This window comes from Gracilinanus agilis, chromosome 3 (genome assembly GCF_016433145.1).
Source record: "Gracilinanus agilis isolate LMUSP501 chromosome 3, AgileGrace, whole genome shotgun sequence".
Taxonomy (NCBI): domain Eukaryota; kingdom Metazoa; phylum Chordata; class Mammalia; order Didelphimorphia; family Didelphidae; genus Gracilinanus; species Gracilinanus agilis.
In genome coordinates, this window is record NC_058132.1 from 504,818,215 (window position 1) to 504,840,422 (window position 22,208).

The 22,208-nt window shown below is 36.1% G+C and overlaps 1 protein-coding gene across 2 annotated transcripts in view; it reads right to left on the reverse strand.

The window, feature by feature from the left end:
- TMCO3 (transmembrane and coiled-coil domains 3) overlaps positions 1–20,415 on the reverse strand; it is a 54,827-nt gene extending 34,412 nt beyond the window's left edge. The window contains exons 1-5 of one of the 2 annotated variants that reach the window (XM_044670502.1): positions 19,972–20,415; positions 14,449–14,628; positions 11,265–11,456; positions 8,781–8,909; positions 3,427–3,519 (exon numbers count right to left, since the gene is read on the reverse strand). In XM_044670502.1, coding sequence (XP_044526437.1) covers positions 3,427–3,519; positions 8,781–8,909; positions 11,265–11,456; positions 14,449–14,628; positions 19,972–20,415 — 1,038 coding nt within the window. The remainder of the gene's footprint in view (positions 1–3,426; positions 3,520–8,780; positions 8,910–11,264; positions 11,457–14,448; positions 14,629–19,971) is intronic. The other variant, XM_044670503.1, reaches the window with a different exon arrangement.
- Positions 20,416–22,208: the final 1,793 nt, after the last annotated feature.

Sequence of the window (22,208 nt, forward strand, 5' to 3'; positions counted from 1 at the left end):
TCAAAATTGTACTTTTGTTTTGATCAGAAAATAGAAGAAATGTTTAGTGAATTCTACTATACACCATGATCCTCACAATGTAATATATAAATCCAACATATAGATACAATGTATAGATACATATAAATATGACAGAGCATATAAATCTTAGTCCCTGCCCACAAGGGATTTATACTCTAGCACCCTCGCTGTACAACATGTGAAACATTAATAACAAAATGTAATTTAAGTAATAACTTAAATCAACACTGTAGGAGATGTGATGTATTTGCCAAAAAGGTGATACTGACTGGCATATAGGAGAGATACTGATAACAGGGAGGCCGTACGGTACAGTGAGAACACTTGGGTTCAAATCCTGCCTAACACTTATTACCCCTGGGAACTTTGGCAAGTTACTTTACCTCTCTTGGTTTCTTTTTTTTTTTTTTAACCCTTACCTTCCATCTTGGAGTCAATACTGTGTATTGGCTCCAAGGCAGAAGAGTGGTAAGGGTAGGCAATGGGGGTCAAGTGACTTGCCCAGGGTCACACAGCTGGGAAGTGTCTGAGGCCAGATTTGAACCTAGCACCTCCAGTCTCTAGGCCTGGCTCTCAATCCACTGAGCTACCCAGCTGCACTCCCTCTCAGTTTCTTTATATGTAAAATAAGAGGGCAGAATCATAATTGCCTCATAGTCTCACTGCTTTAAAACTATTATCCTAATTATTAAAGGAGTTCAAAGAAGGAAGGGATTATTTCAAACTAGGGGAATCTTTTTTAAAAAAAGATTTTTAAAAATGTTAATTTTAAAAAGTTTTCTTAAAAAAAATTCTTCTTTCCCAGTTTAAAAGTAGACTGCAATTAGAAACCCTATCTAATTATTGAATATTACCTTTCACTGACCGAGACTCCAAAAATACACTGAATGGCCACAAGGTGGCAGTAAGTACTTTTGTGGCAATATGGGAACTGGTTCAGCATAAAACAAAACCTGTGAATTGATACAAACTGAATTCAGAAACTTTGAGCTGGAAGGGGTAGAATTTATTTATCCAACCTCTTATTTTACACATGGAGCCACAGCGAAAAGGTTAAGGATGCACAGTTAGTTCAATGCAGAGTCGGTTCAACACATATTTAAGACCTCTTGGGTTTGTCATACTCAAGTGTCTGACTTTTTGTCCAGTTTTTTTCCATTATCCATAATTAAGTGGATGTGGTATGTTTCATTAAGTAGATATGGTTGTGAGACAACAAAAATTAAAAAAAAAACATGGAAAAAGTATAAGTGATGGGAACATATAGAAAAGCAGACTATGTAGAATAAATGAATTCATCTGAATGCTTTCAAGACTTGAAAGTGGCAATTTTCAATTCTTTAAAGTTCATGTCACACTTCAATGAAACAAAGATCTTCAAGACCATATAATTAAAATTACTTTTCTGAATAACAGGTAGAATGGTTCTATTTTTGCTTAGGAGAAATTAAATGGCATAAGTACAGGGAGTTAATTTAATTCCACAAATATTCAGGAAGTTCCTATTATGTGTAAAAGCTGTGCTAGGCACTGGGCATGCAATTGTTTTTTAAATGATCCTTTTCCTGATTACAAGGTACTCTGCAATAGAGATAAATAGTTAAATGCTTGGATGAATCTGTGCTCTCACTCTACTAACTAGTAAAAGATCACACCACCTCAAAATCTTCTGTACAATTCTTGTCCAATATTTTTCCAATGATCCTTCACAGGAGCTACATTCAAAAAACTGAAAAACATGTTTCAAAATATCAAGGTCTTGCTACAAGATAAATCCTACTCCTTTTCAAGTTATATATGTCATTGGTAAGTTGTTTTACTCCTTTTCTCATTCACAAACCATCTTCAGTAACATACCATAATCTACATAAAATTATCATTCATCATATGTTACCTTTGGCTTACTTTTTAAATTTTTTATTTTTGTAATGAATTCCCCAAACCTCTCAAAAATATTGTTACATTATAAATACTTAACCTTACCAAAGCATTGGTTCACCAAGGGGTCTACATGGGGAGGAGAAGAGAATATAGCTAGTAAAAGGGTGATGTCCAGTAGGTGGTTGGTGAGATGGGACTGAAGCTATTGGGGAGAGGTTAGGGCTATATATATGGATCTAGGAGTGATCTGGATAGAGGTGACAGCTGAACATATGACAGCTTATGAGATCACTGAAAGAATATAGAAAGAGAGGTGAGAACCCAGGGTATTCTCATAGGATATATCCACAATTAAGAGGGCAGAACAAAGATGGTTATCCATCAAAGAAGTCTGAGGAGTGACCAGAAAGGTAGATAGGGAAAAGGGAGAGAGTAATGTAACAAAGATCCAGAAAGTAGAAAGTACCTAGGAGGAAAGGATGGTCAATAATGTCAAATATTGCTTCCTAAGAATTATGGCTATCTAAAAGTGAAATGGGTAGGTTCTCCTTAACTTCAGTTTTTCAACGAAAGACTGGCTTATCCAGTATGTAACAGGAGGGAATCTTGTTCTTTTATGGACTAGTCTAAACAGCTTTTGAGGTTTCATCCATTCTGATATTCTATTACTGTGATTTATTCAAATTCCCTCACTTTACACATAAGCAAACAACTCTCTAGAAGGAAAATGACTTGCTGCAACTCACAATAGTAAGTGGCAAAACCCTAATGTGAATCCTAGTATTCTGACTTCAGATCTAGTATAATTTCTACTGTCACCTATGTATAGTAATAGTAATAAAACATGGGGGACATGAAGAAAACAAATGAAGAAATACCAGATTATTTGGGCAGAGATGACGGAAGGTTCAAAATGGCAGCACTTTAAAGGCAAAATTCAAATATTTAAAGTAGCAGCTTTTAAATTTACTGACAACTTAACTTCATTTCCATTGCTAAAGAACTAAGTATATTGAAAGGAACATTTCATAGGATGGACTCATTTAGAAGAAAATAACCACCTCCTTTTAATTTTAACAACTCTTCAGATATAGTCTTCACTACTTATCTTTCAGATATTTTTACATTATAAAATAAATTTTAGAATTACTTATAGGACGTGTCATTTGGAATTTATTTCCATTTGTAACATAGTTTTGTAGCTTTCTAGAGTTCAAATTTTCAAATCAACTATGTTATTCCTCAGTTATTATCTGAAGTCTGATGCATTTATATTTCTAAATCTCATTTACATGTAGCTTCCTCCATTGGGTTGTTATTTTCTCTCAATGTTAAGAACTAATAATGCTACTTCATATGACCTTTTGTTTAAAGTAACTCAGGCTACTTGATTACATAGTTTAAATCATACCACAGTTCTAAATTGAACAAGTTTTAAATAGTTAAGAGTATGAATGGTTCCAAAGCACTGTACTAAGATATTTCAGGTACACAGTATGATCTGGAGAGCAAATTCTCACTTACCTTTCTCAACTTTTCTGGGGAAAATTCCAAGCCAACAAGAAAGAGAGTAAAGAACACACCAAATTCTCCTAATGTCTCCACTTGCACAATAGACTATAAAATAAAGACATAAGAATCATAAACAAATCTATGTTTACTGTGTTAAGCCTATATTTAAAAGTTTATCACTGGTTAATTTAATGTCCCAATATTATGATAAAATGTAAGTGAGATAAAATTCCACTTAAAAGCAAAAGTCTCTCTCATTTGAGGTAAATTAATTTTTTTCAGAAACTAAATTGTCAGTATAGAAATTACATATAAACTTTAAGAGCCAAATACTTTATTTCCAAATGTATTTTATCAAAGAAGAGGAATGAGCTCTAAAAATAATGGCTCGTCATTTCTAAAAAGGAAAATTTTAAATTCAAAAGCACTTTGAAATTGCTCAGAAATATAGTTATATAAAAATAATGTTTAATTACCATATTTTTTCAAATTCATAAATGTAATCTAAATCAATCTAGCATACTGACACTATAAAGATTTTTATGAAGGAATCCTGCATAAGATTTAAGTAATACTTATTACTGCACAAAGAACTGATAAACTTTCTGTTTTTTGTTTTTGTTTTTGTTTTTTAACCCTTAACTTCCGTGTATTGGCTCCTAGGTGGAAGAGTGGTAAGGGTGGGCAATGGGGGTCAAGTGACCTGCCCAGGGTCACACAGCTGGGAAGTGTCTGAGGTCAAATTTGAACCTAGGACCTCCTGTATCTAGGCCTGACTCTCAATCCACTGAGCTACCTAGTTGCCCCTTTCTGTTTTTTCTTAACCAAGTGATGCCAAAATGTAATTAGAACATGATATGCTTTTGACCAGTCAGGTAAAGGAAGGAATTATCAAGTTTAATTACTCCTCTACATGAGAGCCCTTCAAAAACTTGGGGGCAGTTACCAATTCCTTTCCCCCTTTGAAATACTCATACTATTTTTAACTGTTATCATGACAGATTTCAATTAAGGAAAAAACTCCCTCTCACGAAGTATTTTTCCTGAAAAGAGTCAAGTAAAATCATTTAATATACATTACTTTTCAATTTTATTACTGATTAATTTTTATCAGAAAGGAAGGATATATACTCTAATAATTTTATACTAATATCATTCATTGTATTTGACCTTGGGATTTTTTCCTGTCATTTGATAGTTTTTATTCACAGTTATAATAATTATGTACAATTTGTTTTAAGATCAGTTGCCTTCACTGAATAAACCTCATGTCTTATTATGTTTCTCTTATTTCATTTCCATACTCTTTAAGTATTAGCAGTAATATCATTCTTAATTCTTTGAGAAGTTTATTCATCCATCCCTGAATTACAGGGCACAATTCTATTTCTAGCTTTTTGTTATTACAAGTATGACTATCTGCAATAAAATATTTTGGAAGGAACTGATTGGTGACTACACTGGAATCTTAACTCAAAACTATATTTAAATTTATAATCACCTTTTCTTTGTTCAAGGTTCATATAAATGTTAACTAAAATTGTCTTGGGACAGAGACATTTTGGAGGGCATGGGGGAACTATGTCAACTTAGATATCTCTCTAAGCCAGAAATAGTTTGAGTATTGTTAAATTAATATTTAAGTAGCTACCATTTATGTAGTGTTTTAAGAACTGCAAAGCACTTTATATGTGCAGGAAAAGTTAAGTGACTTGCCCAGGCTCAAATAGATAGTAAGATGGAAGGTAAGAGTTTAAAAAATAACAATAAAAAAGAGAAATAAAGGAGCACATTGAAATTGTCTTGATCAACTGAGCAGTCACAAGAAAAACTGCTAAAATATTTTTATAACCAGATTACTGTTAACCACAAAAACAGCTGCTGAAAACCAGGACTTTCAATACTTGAGTTCATGAATTCCATTGTAAATAAACTTTTGCATTTATGGAATTTTAGGCAAAGAACAGAATAACTGTACTAGTAATCTGTCTCCTGCACAAAGAGGAGGATGTACTACTCAAGGGTGACTTTGTAATAGTATGTCTACCACCTCCAGAACAAAATAATCCCTTCTGGAAGAAACGTGAGCTGTACTATGTAAAATAACCAGCTGCATTTATTGTTATGAACCTTTGCTTACTACATCCTTAATTAGCAGCCGCAAATGTAATTTTTTAAAATCCTTACCTTCCATCTTAAGAGTGGTAAGAGCTAGGCAATGGGGGTTAAGTGATTTGCCCAGGGTCACACAGCTAGGAAGTGTCAGGACAGATTTGAACCCAGAACCTCCCATCTCTGGGCTGGCTCTCAATCCACGAAGCCACACAGCTGCCCCCAAATATATTCTTTTAAGAACATATGTGCTAAGTCCTCATATACTAGTCCTCAAAATGTTATGTTTAATGTACAAATTGTTACCTCTAGTAACTACTCTGTTTGACATGATATTATCTCTATTTTGTAAGGTATTATATATAACCATGGTTTTTGGTACTAGTGCCCTGAGAAAGGTACTCTATTGATATCTTGTTACAGGAGTAAATGTTGGGAAAGAAGGTAGGTTGTGTATATATTATGTTAGGCATTGTAAAAATACCTCTTTAACACCCTATTGCTTCCTATTATTCTTATTGCTCTAAGGCAGTAGTTCCCAAACTTTTTTGGCCTACCACCCCCTTTCCAGAAAAAATATTACTTAGCCCCCTGGAAATTAATTTTTTTAAAAATTTAATAGCAATTAATAGGAAAGATAAATGCACCTGTGGCCATCACTGCCTCCCTGGATCACTGCAGCACCCACCAGGGGGTGGTAGTGCCCACTTTGGAAATCACTGCTCTAAGGCAATGTCTAAGGCCTGATTGACAATTTAGAGACCCACAAGACTAGTACTTTAGTGATTTTACTAAAATGCAGGTCCAATCATGTCCTACACCAACTGTACCCAGTAAACTCCAATGGCTTCCTATTACCTCCAGGAGGAAATACAAAATGCTGTTTGGCATTCAAAGTCCTTTATAATCTTTCCACCCTTTCTCTCCTTTGCTCCAACTACTGATCTCCTTGGATTCCTTTAAGTTTGAACTAAAACCCATCTTCTAAAGGCAACCTCCCCCAATCTCTTAATTTTAGTCTCTTCTCTCTATTAATTATCTCCTATTTGTCCTATATATAGCTTGTTATATATATTTGTTTGCATGCTGCCTCTCCCCATTGAGGGCAGGAACAAGCTTTTGCCTCTTTTCCTAGCCTACCACCCTAATCTTACCAGTCCATGAGAGTGTCTTTCACCTGAGCCACCAACCTCCAGAGATGAGACCCCTCTCACCTACTGTCTCATTTCTAAATTCCTCCTTCTCCACATCACTTCCTTTCCCTCTGTGCTGGTCTATCACATCTCCAAAACCAATCAAAGTCTCTGTTTGGAGTGTTTCAGTCAAGCTAATGGGCTGGTTCGGACAAGCAGAAAGTTCACAACACCGGGAGCAAGGGGTCCCCTTTACAAAAGTAGGGCACTTAATAAATGTTTATTAAGTAATTGATTGATTCTTACTATGTGGGAGAGATAAGTGAAATTTAATTGTAAACTATGTAATAAAGTAAACACTATTCCTCGATCAAGACACTCTTATCTCCCAACTCCAGGAATCTTCAATGATTATCCTCCATGTTAAGCCTGCTTTCTCCCTTCATCTCTTCTCCTGGCTTCCTTCAAGTCTCAGGGAAATTTCCACTTTCCACCAGAAGCTTTTATTGATTTACCTTAATGTTAGATCATTATCTACAATTTCTCTTGCATGAAGCTTGTTTATACATAGCTATTTACACATTGTTTCCTCCAATAGTCTGTGGGCTCCTCATATCTGCAGCACTTAACATAGTGGCACATAGTAGGTGCTTAATAGTTACTGACTTCATTCACTTATCGAGACTGGCCAGGCAAGCCAAAGAATCAAGAATTCTTTCTGACCTATGGCCATGAAGTTCTCATGGAACCAGAGGTTCTCAGGCTGAAAATTCAGGCGCTCACAAGGCACAAGGTTCCATACAGGTGTGGGCCCTGCCTTAGAAACTCAGAAGTATACATGGAGGTCTAAATGGTACAGACTGTTATGTGGGAGCTCAAACTCCCAGGGATCCTAGTTATTTCACAATTAAGTATTTTTGGAATTAGTGGACTTTCTGACCCTTATAACCATATAGTAGCAGTATTCACAGAATTTTAAGATGAAGATGTAGTAGTTGCAGTACTTGACAAAATTTGTTGGTTTCAATAAATAATAAGTATACTTATTATGAATACTGGGCCTTGAATCAGGAAGATATGAGTTCATATCTGGTCTTCAGATACTTACTGGCTCTGTTTGACCCTAGGCAAGTCACCTAACCTTGTTTACCTCAGTTCCTCATCTTTAAAATAAGCTGGAAAAGGAAATGGTAAACCACTCCAGTATCTTTGCCAAGAAAATCCCTCAATGGGATCACAAAGAGTTGGACATGATTGAAAACCATCTACATCTAGAAAAATCTTCTAGATTTTTTTTTCAATATAAATGTGATAAAAAGTAAAAATCCCTTTCTAGACTGTTTGAAAATGATAGCTTGTTGAAAATGTTTGAAAATGATAGCTTGAGGAAAGGAATAAAGAATGGAAATTGAAAACTAACCAAAGAGGATTTCTAGTCTTTATCCTTTGAAGCATTAGCCTATGATCCATCCAAAAGAAGTGCCTTTTATTTTATTCCAGGGAATTCTTCTAGTATTCCAAAGAGATTGTTGATACTGATCTCTAGGAGGAAACCCAAGGATTTTTAGAGAAGAATGGTTTAGAAAGGAATGAAATGGTGATCTCAACTATAAATGGTAACTTTACTATTTTAGAATATTAACCCCAAATGGTATTTTTACATATCATAATTTTCTTCTTTGAGAGTCTTATAAATCTTACCTAAAACTGTCCTGGGGCAGAGAAATCTACTGGAGGACATAGGAGAATTACGCCAGTTTGGACACTTCTCTCTCTGACAGAATATGGCTTGCATATTACATTAATATTAAATAAAATGTTTCTAGCAGGCTTGTGCCTAAAAATCAAAATACAATACTAAAATATGAACATATTGCCAATCTCAAAAGAATGTAAAAGAAATTCCTTTAGAGTAAACATTGTTTCATTTTTTTGTCTTTGTAAAGCCTAACACATAGTAGGTGTTTATTAAATGCTTTTAAAATTAGACTGTCAATGTTATATAAGAAAATAAATATAAAACAGATATGTTCAGCACAGGCAGCAAAATAAAAAAAATAGACTAAAAGATTAGTCTATTTTTCAAAAAATCTTTAGATAGCACATAAACTTTATTCTTACCTTAATACTGTTTAATCCTGAGGGTCCTAGTAGTACACCACAAATAATGTAACCAAACATTGTTGGCAATCCTATCATTGTACATAGCCAACCACATGGTAAAGATAACATTCCTATGGTAACGATATCCTAAAAATAAGAATATATAAAAACACATAAAAAACAATTGTTGAATGAACAAGAATACTCTTTTTAGGTGGATTACGTGGCTGTGAGCACCATTATTAACTTTTTCACTTATCCAAGGTCACCAGAGGATGCTTTTTATTTCTATCTCATTTATTTTTATTTTTTAAGTAGCCCTTACCTTCTGGTACTATGTATTGATCCCAAGGCAGAAGAGTGCTAAGGGCTAGGCAATGGGGGTTAAGTGACTTGCCACGGGTCACATAGCTGGAAAGTGTCTGAGGCCAGATTTGAATCTAGGACCTCTCATCTCTAGATCTAGCTCTCAGTCCAATGAGTCACCTAACTGCCCCACTTATTTTTATTTTTTGAAGCAAATCTAAAGAAGAAAAACAGACCATTCATAGCACTTGCCCAGTTATTTCTGTTTCCCTGAAATTACTATGCAAACATAATAAAGTTTGCTTATATTTAAGGTTTAGGATTTTAAGAAAAACTATCTCATACATGCTATACTTGCTGTTTCTCATACCTTTATCTACTAACAAGCAGCACTGTTATGTAGCAACTAGAGAGAAACTACAGACCTTTCCTTCCCCAACCCTCACCAGACACAGAGCACCTACTTTCTGTTGGATGCTTATCCCTACCATCTCTGCCTCTGCTGGAGGTATTCCAAGCCCCATTTCACTGGCACTCTTGGACCCCACCCCATCCACTTGCTCAGTGACAACTGCCAGTACTCCCAACTATCCTCAGAACATTGGCATCTGCCTCCTTACATCTGTCACAAACTGAAAATGAACACGAACATCTCCCCATTAGTGTAAGCTCCTTGAGAGCAGATAGTCTCAATTTTCTATCTTTGTCTCTAGTGCTTACCAAAGTGCTTGGCACAAAGTGATTGCTTAAACAAATACTTTTCTAATCCCTTTCCTCCTACACCTTTGTGCATCTGGCCTGGACTGCTCTCTTTCCTAACCCTGGCCTCAAGAATGTGAAGCTTCCTATGCACCTCAGCTCAATTGCCACCTCCAAGCCAAGATCATTCCTGATCCTCAAAGTTGTTAGTGTTCTCCTCCCCCCCCCCCCAAATTACTTTTGTATTTAATGTATTTTGAATTTACTTATCTGCATACGTGGTGTTTTTCCCCAAAAGAAAATAAAACTCTTGGAGGGCAAGGGCTGTTTAATTTTTTCCCCCTTTGAATTCTGATCATTTAACAGTGCCTGGCACATAATAGGTACTTAATGCGTATTTTTACATGAATTTGCACAATATTACCACCTTCTTTGTTAACAAAGAATAAGCAAAATCACTTTAAGAGACCCATCTATGATACCATGCTCAATATTTTAAACTAAACTAATAATCCATTTATATAGCAAGTTAAGAAACAGGACAGCATAGTAAATTATGTCAAAAAGATCTGGGTCCAAATCTCACTTCTGAAACTTAAAAGTTGTATGATCCAGGGAAAATATTTTACTCTCTTTAATTGAGAGGATATAATATAAATTTGTCACGGCCTACAAATTATACTGCATAATCACTCTCGCTCACCATAGGCACTATGCTAATACAAAATCAAAAATAAAATAGTTCATGCCATAAAGGAGTTTACATTCTACTGGACACAAGTACTATTAAGCCTATTGTACAACTTCACAGAGTCACTAAGTATTTAAGCATACAAATTTAATTCTCCTGACTTCTAGGCCAACAGTCTATCCTATGCTGTTGGCCTAGATTATGCAGTCTAAACTATGCTGCATAATATTTTTATTGAGAATACAAAATTTGTTATAATTCTTGAATAACACCATCTCAACTTGGATTCTAGGGTTCCTCCAATTATCTTAGATATACCAAAATTCTTAAAAAAAAAAAAGGGAAATTTCAATTTACAAAATAAAATTACTAATCACTTTTTTTAGGAGGAAGAGTAGTCGTAATGAAAGAAATAAATATAATTCATTTTACACCTTCAAAAAATTTTGGAATCACTGCTCTGTCAGTCTTCCACAATAGGAAACCTCCTCATTCTTTTATGTATTATTCAGATCATAAAGCCTAATTGCCTGGTACACTATAATTAAAAATTAGATACAAGAACTGGTACACAATTGTTAATTTTTTTTTAAATGTTACCTTTATAGACAATTCTGAGAGACTTATGAAAAAGAATGCTATCCACCTCCAGAGAAAGAACTGTTGCAACAGAAATACAGATGAAAATATATGACTTATCACTTGTTTATTTGGGTCTATGTTTTGGATTTTGGTTTTATGGGACTGTCCATTTTACAGGAATGAATAATATGGAGATTTTAAAAAAATAAACAAATAAATGTTACCTTTATAAAGTGGTGATCAGCTCGTGGAATTGTAGAATCTCTGGGCTTAGTCAATATATACTGATTGTTTTGGGAGTCAATTAACATACTAAGGCCCAAATTATCTTCTACTTCATGTTTTGATACATTTCTCTTGGAATTGGCTTCCTCTTCTTCTACTCTCAAAACTGCCTCAAAATTGACTCCTCTTACCTGTAGTAGTAAATAAAGCAAGAATCAGTAGTGTGCAATTAAAACTTTTTAGAACTATGAGCATTCATTTTTTAAGTAAAACAAATGATATATTTTTCAGATACAAAACTTGCAAAATGGCAATGAAAGATTAATCCAAATATATCCATTAAGTATAAATTTAATTTTGTTATACAAAAACAAATATTTATCAGTTTATCAGTTGACAAGTGTACCAGCATGAATAATTACATTTTAAAATTTTAAAATAAACTTGAGGCAACTCCAAATATTTTCTTCCTCAATCATCTACTTTATCTTGCCTAAAGGATACATTTAACAACATTTAAAATGTTTGCCAAGTTTTCTTCCTAATTTAAATGACTCAATTTAAAAAATATTTTTGTTGCCTTTTTCACCTTTTTTCCTGATATCCATGTTTTTCCTTTCTTTGTTTATCAGTGATCTCCCCACCTCCAACTGCCAGATTTCCTATATTATACATACATTTCAGGATTCAAAACCAGTTTTCAGTTAGCAGTTCTAGTTTTTAATGGGTATCTTAGGATCATCAATGCAACTTTGCAATGTGGATTCCTGCTAATGTTATTTATTTATTTTTTTGGATAAAAGTTTTTCCTCCAATTGCATGCAAAAAAATTTATTTTCTAATTCTCTCCTTTTTTCTTCTTCTCTCTCCCAGAGATAGTAAGCAATCTGATATAAATTCCTCATGTGTAATTATGTAAAACATTTTTCCTTTTGTGGAAGGAAATGAACAAAAAAAAATTAAGAAAGTGAAAAAAGTTTGTTTTGGTCTGGATTCTGACTCTCTCGGTTTTTCCTGTAGAAGAAGATGGCATTTAAAAAATCACAAATCCCTTGGCATTGTTTTGGATCATTGCAATGCTGAAAATAGCTAAGTCATTCTCAGCTGTTCATTGTACAACATAGCTGTTACTGTATACAATGTTCTCTTGGCTCTGCTTTGCTCACTTTGCATCAGTTCTGAAATCCTCTTGCTCATTCTTTTCTATATAGCACAACATTATATTCCATTACAATCATGTATTACAATTTACTAAGCCTTTCCCCAAATAATGGGTGTCTCTTTCACTTTCCAATTCATTGCCATCACAAAAAGAGCTGCTTTAAATATTTGTGCACATATAGGTTCTTTTCCTTTTTGTTTTTATCTTTTTGGACAATTCTAGTAATGGTGTTGCTGGGTAAAAGAATATGTACTGTTTTATAGACCTTAGGGCATAGGTCCAAATTGCTCTCCAAAATGGCTAAATCAGTTCACAACTCCTCCAAGAGTGCATTAGTGTCTCAATTTTCCCATATCTCCTCCAACTTTTGTCATTTTCCTTTTCTGCCATAATAGCCAATCTGATAGTTGTGGGATGGTAACTGAGAGCTGTTTTAATCTGCATTTCTCTAATTAATAGTGATTTAGAGCATTTTTACATGACTATAGATAACTTTAATTATTTTATCTGAGAACTATCTGTTCATATCCTTTGGCCACTTATCAATTGGGGAATGACTTGTAGTCTTATACCTTTGACCCATTGCTCTATGTATCTGAGAAATAAGACCTTTATTAGAGACTTGTAAACATTTTTTCCACCATTATGATTACTGTGTATTACTCCCCCCATTCTATTTCCCTCCCTGTTTATTCTACTCTCTTTTCCTTTGATTCTCTCCATCCTTATGAGTTTTGCTTTTGATTATCTCCTTTCCTGATCTGCCCTCTCTCTTCTATCAGCCCCCAGCCCTTTCTCTGACACCCTTCCCCTTATACTTTCCTATAGGGTAAAATGGATTTCTATACCCAATTGAATATGTCCCTCTTTGAGCCAATTCTGATGACAGTAAGGTTCCAGCACTCTCTTCCCCTTTCTCCCCCTTCACCTTCCTCTCCACTAGAAAAGCTTCTTTTATGTGAGATAATTTACCTCATTCTACTTCTCTCTTTTCCTAATGCACTCCTCTTTCTCACCTCTTTATTTTTTTTTTTTAGATAATCATCCTATCATATTCAACTCATACCTTTGCTCTCTATCAAAGAATACTCCTTCTGGGGGCAGCTGGGTAGCTCAGTGGATTGAGAGCCAGGCCTAGAGATGGGAGGTCCTAGGTTCAAGTCTGGCCTCAGCCATTTCCCAGCTGTGTGACCCTGGGCAAATCACTTGATCCACATTGCCTACCCTTACTACTCTTTGGCCTTGGAGCCAATACATAGTATTGACTCCAAGATGGAAGGTAAGGGTTTAAAAAAAAAAGAATACTCCTTCCTGTTCTAATAATGATAAATTTCTTAGGAGTTACACATATCATCTTCTCATGAAGAAATGTACTAAAGGTATTTACTAAAGCTATATCCTGTGATCTTTCTCACTTTTTGTATCAGTACCACTCCTTCCCCTTTCCACAATTCCCCATTCTCTACAATATGTTTCCTCATACTATAAAGAATGGAGTCATAGGTCTGATAAGGGTGGGAAAGATGTAATAGTTTTTTTAAATGTGTATTTTATGATAAATGAGGTAACTGTATTTCTTGAAAAAAGCAGCAAATAGGAAGGGAAACGAAAGAAAATGAGCATTTATATAGCTAGATCTGTACTAAAAAAAAAAAAAAAGCACAGATACTGTGCTTTTGATTCTCTCAATAATCCTGCCATTTTATATTCAAGGAACTTGAAGCAAATAGAGGCTAAGTGACTTGTTCAAGGTCACAAAGTCAGTAAACATCTGAGGCTGGACTTGCACTCAGGTCTTTCTATCCACTACATTTTCAGTTGTCTCTAAAGTAGGCAAATATGCTGCTCTTTGAGAGATCAAGTCAAACTTCCTTCTATAGAGGATATTAAAAATTTCAGTGTAGTAACTCAAACTACTGTAAATGTGAACATGTAAAATTAGCTAAACAATATTTCATTTGATTCAGTGTAAAGCTCAGATGTGGAAAAAAACTAGAAATCTTTTATATATTGTTACTTACTGACTTGTTGTCATCAAAAACATGTTCCTCTATTTCTTCTTCTAAACGATCTGCTGCCTTTCTTACATCTTCAAGAATTTCATCAAGTATGGACAGACTTTTGTTCTGATGCTGCATATTTTTAAGGGCTTCAACTTGATGCTTTTCTGCTGCCAGAAGCTCAACATATTCTGTTTCTTCCTGATTAAATTTTTAGAAAATTAAGAATGAAATTTAAAAATACTACAACAACAAATTCCAGATAATGACATGTTCATAAGTTTAAACCACTTTTCCGAGATTGAAAAAAGAGTGACTGCTTTGAATTAGCTTCACTGAAGATACAAATGTTTCTCATCTAGAAGACATCAAATACTTGCCTCTCTTCTATCAACCCCCAGCTCGTCTATTATTCCCTTCCCCTCCTACTTTCCTATAGAGTAAAATAGATTTCTAGAACCAACTGAGTGTGTCCTTCTTTGAACCAATTCTGATGAGAGTAAGGCACTTGCTAATCATTTATCATGTATAAGAATGTAGGTTCACTGCAAGTTGGGATTTAATTCTTTTTACTTTTACTTTTTTCTGGAACAATGCCTGACCCTGAGTAAGCAGTCAATAAACATTTGTTTAATTGAATGATGGATTAAAGTTACTATGCCAGACACAAGAGATACAAAGATGAAGATACTGTCTTGGCTTACAATCTAAAACAAATGACAAATATATGAACAAATAATTATAATACAACAAAATCAATCAAAAAGAAAGTATTTATTAAGCATTTACTATGTATGTGCCAGGTACTATACTACTCACAGTGTGGATTCAAAGCAAAAACAAAACCAATCCCTGCCCTCTAGGAATTTATCATCTAATGGGGGAAATAACACACACACACATACACGTGCTACATATATAAGTAATGGATATACATATGTGTATCTATAGGATACATACATATGATATTACAATTAACTTTAGAGTTGCACTAGCAACTAGTGAGACTAGGAAAGTCTTCCTAAGAAAGATAGCATTTTAGCTGATTCTTGAAGGAAGTCAGGGAAATAAAGAGGCTGATGAAGGAACCAAAAGCAGAACACCAGCCATAACACAAAAAAGAAATAAAGAATAAGATACCTAGAAGGCAGAACCAGAATGTGAAGGGCTTTAAAAGCCAGAGAATGTATCTAAGAGGGAATAGGGAGTCACAGGAGTTGACTGTGTATAGAGTGACACTGTCAGGCCTCCTCTTGGGCTAGTTTGGAGAGAGGAGAGATGAGGCAAAGAGAGGTGATAATTAGAGGGGTGGCTGGTAGTTAGAGAGAATGGGATACATACAAGAATTCTCACAAAGGTAAAACCACTAAGATTTAGCAACTGATTAGATATCTGTGTCAAGTAAGATGAAAGATAAAAAGATGACATGTAGGTTGAAAACCTAGAAGGCTGGAAAGATACAAGTATCCTTAATAATAGGAGAGTTGGAGAGAAGGGTGGGTCTGACGGAAAAGACACTGAGTTTTGTTTTGGACATGTTAAATTTGAGATGCCTATAGGACATCCAATTCAAAATAAAGTAAAAGAAAAAATCTGAAGAAAGAAAAATCACTTCCAGTTGAAGAGTCTTGGATTAAGTATAAGGAAAGGCTCCATGCCTAAACTGGACTTTAAGGGGAGGGGTTTGAACAGAGAGAGATGGAAAAAGTAGGGAGAGGTCATTGGAAGCATGAGGAGCAATAGGAATAAAAGGCACAAAATTAGAAAAAGAGTGGGAGGAGAAGAGTTTGTTGGAATGCAAATTAGATGGAGGACAGTGTTGAGAGGACTAAAAAGGGGGCTCTGGCCTGGAATACCAGAAGAAAAAAAGAGTTTGTATTTTATTTGGTAGGTAAATGCCAGCCACTGGCATTTCTGAATGCCACTGAATTTTTCTGAGTAAAGGAGTAATGCTAATTAGGAAGATACAAAATGTGGATGGATCAGGTAAGAGAAAGAAACTCTCAAGTCAGCAAGACCAGAAAGAAAGCTATTAAAATAGTAAGCTATTAAATAAAGCTATTAAGTAGTAAGCTACTAAATTAGGCTATCTATCTATCTATCTATCTATCTCACTTCATTCCCCTGTCATCTTGCCTAGGTTAGAAGTACAGGGATTACTTACGGTCAGTTCCATTACTGATCACCAGCTTGGGCAACCTGGTGCTTTCCCCAACTCTTGACCTGTCCAACTCACCATATTGAACTTAGTGTGGATACTAATGGGGCCACTGTGGTTTACAACTCTTGCCCTCAAGAGACCTTCCAGCAGCCTCCCCTAGTAGTTGGGATTAAACTCATGTGCCATTATATGCAATTAACACATCTAATTTATGATGTGCTATCATAACCAGCATATCATAAACCATCATATTATGCATTTTGAAGTGGACCTAAGCCCTGGGAGACTCCATCTCCCAGGACTCTCTACTGCAACTTCCTCTGAGACATCCCACTTCCTTTGTGGGAAATGTCAGAGAGAGAATAAAAGAGGAGAGAAGCGTGGATTTGGGAGCCTTTCCCCCCTAACCTAGGTGGAAGGCTTTGGTTCCTGTCTAGCTACCAAAGATATAACTTTCCCTGGCTTTCCTAAACCTTCTCTGGAGTCTACCCTGATTTAATCTGCTCCCTAACCTACCTACAAAAAAAAACAAAACCCTGGTCAATTTCCCTACCACAAAGGGAGGTGTGTGTGGGGGGGTGAGGAACCCCAGCTACCTTCCTTTCCCTCCTTTTTCCCTACGTTAATTTCTGACACATTTATCTCACCTGACTGGATGGAATCAATCCTTAATCACTGCTAAATACCATTTCCATCAGTTAAAATAAACTTACTGTTGGCAAACCCTATATGAGATGCTCCCTTTGCACATTCATCTCTTCACCCAGACATCCAAGCTAAACAAGCAGCTTTGATTGGGTGTTTTAGGCTAATGTTGTGGTTTTATGAATTAAAACTGTTTTCAGTCCTCACTTTTATTCAGTGGGAGACTAAAATAGAAGTTTATGCAAAGTGATATTACCTACTAGCTATGGAGCCAGGTATCTTTATGTGGCACCAGTTTCAGAAGAGCAAGGGAGAAGTGAAGAAGAACCAGAGAGGCACCAGGGCCAGTTATTTTCTAGTCTGGAAAAAAATTAATCAGATTAGCCGAGTTCTCCTGGAGAACAGTTAGGGGAAAATAATTGCTTATTATCAGGTCATGACTTGCTTCCTTTAAGAATCAACTCAAGCATCACCTTCTACATGAAGTTTTTCCTAATTCCCTCCAATAACAACTTTGTATTTAACCATCCTGTATTTATTCTGTATATATTTACATGTATGCATCTGTTTATTTCCTCAAACAGAAAGTAATCACAAGAGTAGGGATTATTTAATTTTGTCTTTGTAGTCTCTGCATCATGCCTGGCATGCTTGATTCAGAGCTGGAAGCAATCTTAAGAGGTCATCTAAAATAAATCCCTTATTTAAAAAATGAGGCAACTGAAGCCTTAAAAGGTTAAATAACTTGTTCAAAACCACACAAGTAGTAGCAGAAGAGAGACTGAAGAATTAAGAGGTACTGATCTAAGGGAACCAGCAGTCATTATAGAGAAGAATGACTGGGACTTTGCCCAGGTACCTGACACCTGGGAGATGGGAGGGGAGGGGAGAACAAGATGTTAAGCATTTCTGAGAAGGGACATATGCTTTCTCTTTTTTGTCATACATAGACCAGAGTCCTTTGCTGGTCATGTCTCCATACCAATGGGGAGTGAGGAGTTGAGAGGGCCGAAGAAGGGTAGTCAGATCCAAGAATGAGCAAAGGAGTTGGAGTCAGAAGCTGCAGGTGGCAGAGAGTGATAGAAATGGGCCTTCACCTCTCCCAGTACAAGTATATTTGGGAGACAAGTGACAGTTGAGCATGTGGTATCCTGGGGGGCCCATTCTATCTAAGCAGCATCTGTCAACTGAAGCTTTTCCCAACACTAAGGGATGAGACACTGGCTGGGCCAAGGAAGAAAGCTTCAATCAGCCAGTGCTGCCTAGATGGAAAGAGGTCCCCAGGATACCACATTCTCAGCTGTCACTTGTCTCCCTGGTACACCTGGTTCCCATGTTACTTTGAGTAATATCTGTGGTCTAAGGAAGAATCCTTCCTTCCCAGAAAAGCCCAAGTCCTCTTGCTAGAGTTGCTACAAGTCCTGCTCCACCTTGGAACATTGCAGTCTTCACTCTTTAGATAATCTAGACCAGTGACGGCAACCTTTTTAGAGATGGGGTGCTGGGCCCCGTCCCCACCCCCCAGAGACTGAGTGCCACACTCTGCCCTCCCAGAGATCAAGTGCTTCCCCCCCTCCTAGGGGATATGGAAGCACTCCTATTGGGCTGCTGGGCAGAGAGGTGGGTGATGAGAGGTGCATGTGGAGAGGGGGAGAAAGGGGCCCCAGCACTCTGCTCCCCTCCAGATATGTGCCATGCTGTGAGATATGCTTCCCTCAAACCCACCACAGGAATTACCTTCACCATAGATGCCACAGACTCCACAGGCTGCAACTGTACCACTCCCTCACACAGCATGTGGGTTCCCCCTCCCCCAGCAACTTACCCCAAACAGGGGACAGAGGAAGCGCTCCCATTGGCTGCTGGGCAGAGGGGCAGGAAAGTGAGGAATGTCCTCAGGCACATAGAGAGGGGAAGGGGAATAGCTCCACTCCAAGGTCCTCCAGCTTTCTAGTAACAAACTCTGGTGGGCAATGGCAGACATGCCCACAGAGAGGGCTCTGTGTGCCCTTTTTGGCATATGTGTCATAGGTTCACCATCATGGGACTAGACCTTAAAATGCTCTCTTTGGGTAGTTCCTGATCTATGGTAAGATGTCCTCTGCAATTAAGGAGCTCAGCTCCCATCTGTGAAGTGTCATCTGGTAGGGGACCCTAACATCATATTTTAATTGTAATCACTATCAACACTAGATAACTTGGTCACTATAGTAGAAAGGTGTCCTAGAAACATAAAGAGATTTCTTGTTGTGGCTACAAATGTTCTTATAAAGATGAGTCAACAACTAAAGCAAATTTTAAAATAACATTTCAGAAACATGACCAAAAATGTTGCCAATGTTATACTTTAGGAAACTATGACTGATACATATTTAGGTATACTGATGCATACTGCATATATACGTCTATGAAAATGAAAGTTTATTCTCTCATATATTTTCACTTTGACTTTGACTTTTATTAACAGAATATAGATTACTAGTACTAAGGATTTGATAATATGGGGTACCCTGCATATTTCATCACTCTGGGAGCAATGTTATAATGTGAGAGCACTAAGATATTGAAGGGAAAATGTTTTTATGTGAGACATAAGAACATGTATTTTATTAAAGGCAGATACTTTTGTTGCCTTACCTCTAATGAAATATTAGCATCTTGAACATTCTTTTTTGTTCTCTATACTTCTTCCTATCTCCTTTGTGAATAAGTATTTAATAAGATCTTTAAGAACTAACCTTAATTGCAGCTTCCCTCAAAGCCTCCAGTCGCTGTCTACTGCTTTCTTTCATGTTCACAACATCTTTGTAATCTCCTTGCAGGGCTCTTTGGAGTCCATGGATAGCTTGAAAGACTGAATTTTCACTTTCATTCAATTCCTTTTGGAAAATTTCAAATGTGTGTACTTGAAAGAGCTTCTCTTCATCTGACAGTCCAGAATTCTTTTCCACTGCTCTTATAGCATTTTTTAGTTTGTTAAGGACCACATTCTTTTGTCGAAGAAGGCCAGATAGTTTTCTACAATTGTCTAGAACCCATTGTTTTCTCTGAGTAATAGCTGCTCCTTTCCCACGATGCAACTTTATTGCATGCTTTGCTACATCTTCATGTTCTGCAGCATACACTATCAAATGAAACAATGAAATCAAGATCCAAAAACAAATTCTTCCCATTACTTTCATGATCCAAGTTTGCAGAGCAAGGTGATCCAAAGGGGAATGTTATTTAAAATGCACATTTTAAACACATGCTGGGCTGAAAAAGATAGTAAATACATGTAAAATTTACTATAACTCATTAATGTGGAATGAAGTCAATAGAACACCAAAATCAGCAAGCTATACTCAGAAAAAACATTACCTAACAAAATATGTTGCTACACTTAGAGCCTGAACTATTTAGCTACATTAAGGATATTAGCTTAGAAAAGTGACAATTCCTGCCATGTTTGTTAAAAAAAAAAAACAAAAAAAAAAACAGCCTAGTGATCCCCAAGCCTAACCCAGTGTCTTGATTGCAAAGTATTTTAGGAATTGATGTACCTACAAGAAATTGTTTTTACTTTTAAAATATTCATACTTTTCAAAAGCAATTTGAAGTAATCAGTTATCTGTAGACCATTCAAGAAGAAAAGCAAACTATCATTCTGAAACTCAAGATGAAAAATTTTCATCAGTTTATACATTAATACAGTGCCCTTCATTTCTCCATGTTTCAAATCCAAATTACAAAAAGCATTCTATACACTGTCATTTTAACATTATTCTACAAGTTGTACACTTGTAGAAACAATTAATGACATTAGGTGAGAATGCCTGCAAGTAAGGTACTTTATAAAAATGATTTTAAAAGGGGGCAGCTGGGTAGCTCAGTGGATTGAGAGCCAGGCCTAGAGATGGGAGGTCCTAGGTTCAAATCTGGCCTCAGACACTTCCCAGCTGTGTGACCCTGGGCAAGTCACTTGACCCCCATTGCCTACCCTTACCACTCTTTCACCTATAAGTCAATACACAGAAGTTAAGGGTTTAAAATTTAAAAAAAAAATGATTTTAAAAAATGATTACATACTTAATTACAAATTTCTAGATCTTCGTTAAATTGACATACATTATGTCAATCAATTTTCTAAGGATCAATCACAACATTATAATTATTAATTTACAATAGAAAATTTAACAGAGCAAGAACTACTATTAAAAACAAGTTATTTTATGAAAAGGCTACCATTTTCATGGAAATGAAAACAAAACATGATTTTTTTATCTTAAAAAAATCACAATACTTGTTTTCTTCAGTTTCTAATATCTAGACAAGCCAGTTTTCCCCACAGCCATATATACTTTACTGATACAGAGAAGATATTGAGCTTATCTCCTTGGTCTCTTGTCAAGCAGAATCTACAAGAGTCAAAAGTAGTGTAGACTGTTATTAGTCTCAGCTTATTCCACATTGTTGAATGCAAGAAACGATTGTGTGCATGGAATCCACCAAAAAACCTAGGGTTTTATAGTGGGCCTTGGACTCAGGGGCATTGACTGGAAAGAAAAGCATCAGTAGTAGTTAGGATTTACCAGACAGGTAGAATTTACTCTTCAACCTTCCTGATTTTGCACAACTATTTTCCCAGTTTCCCAGGTTTGAAACTTTACTCATCCTTGGCTCTTTCCTCTCACTCCATAATATACCAGCTTCTAAGACTTATGCATTCTTCCTTGATATTTCTCAGATCTATTCCCTCCCATTCTTATATACTGACATTACCTTATTGAAACAGCCTAGAGTGGGACTCCTGGCTTCTAGTGTTTCTATACTCATTTATTCTCGTAGCTGCCTAGACTTCCCAAAGCACAGTCATGCTCTTCAAACTCCCTTGATCAAAAGTCTTCAATGGCTTCTTTAATAAATAAATAATTCGTCTCAATCTGGAATTTAAAGCCCTTCAAAGTCTGGATTCAGCCTACCTTTCCAGACATCC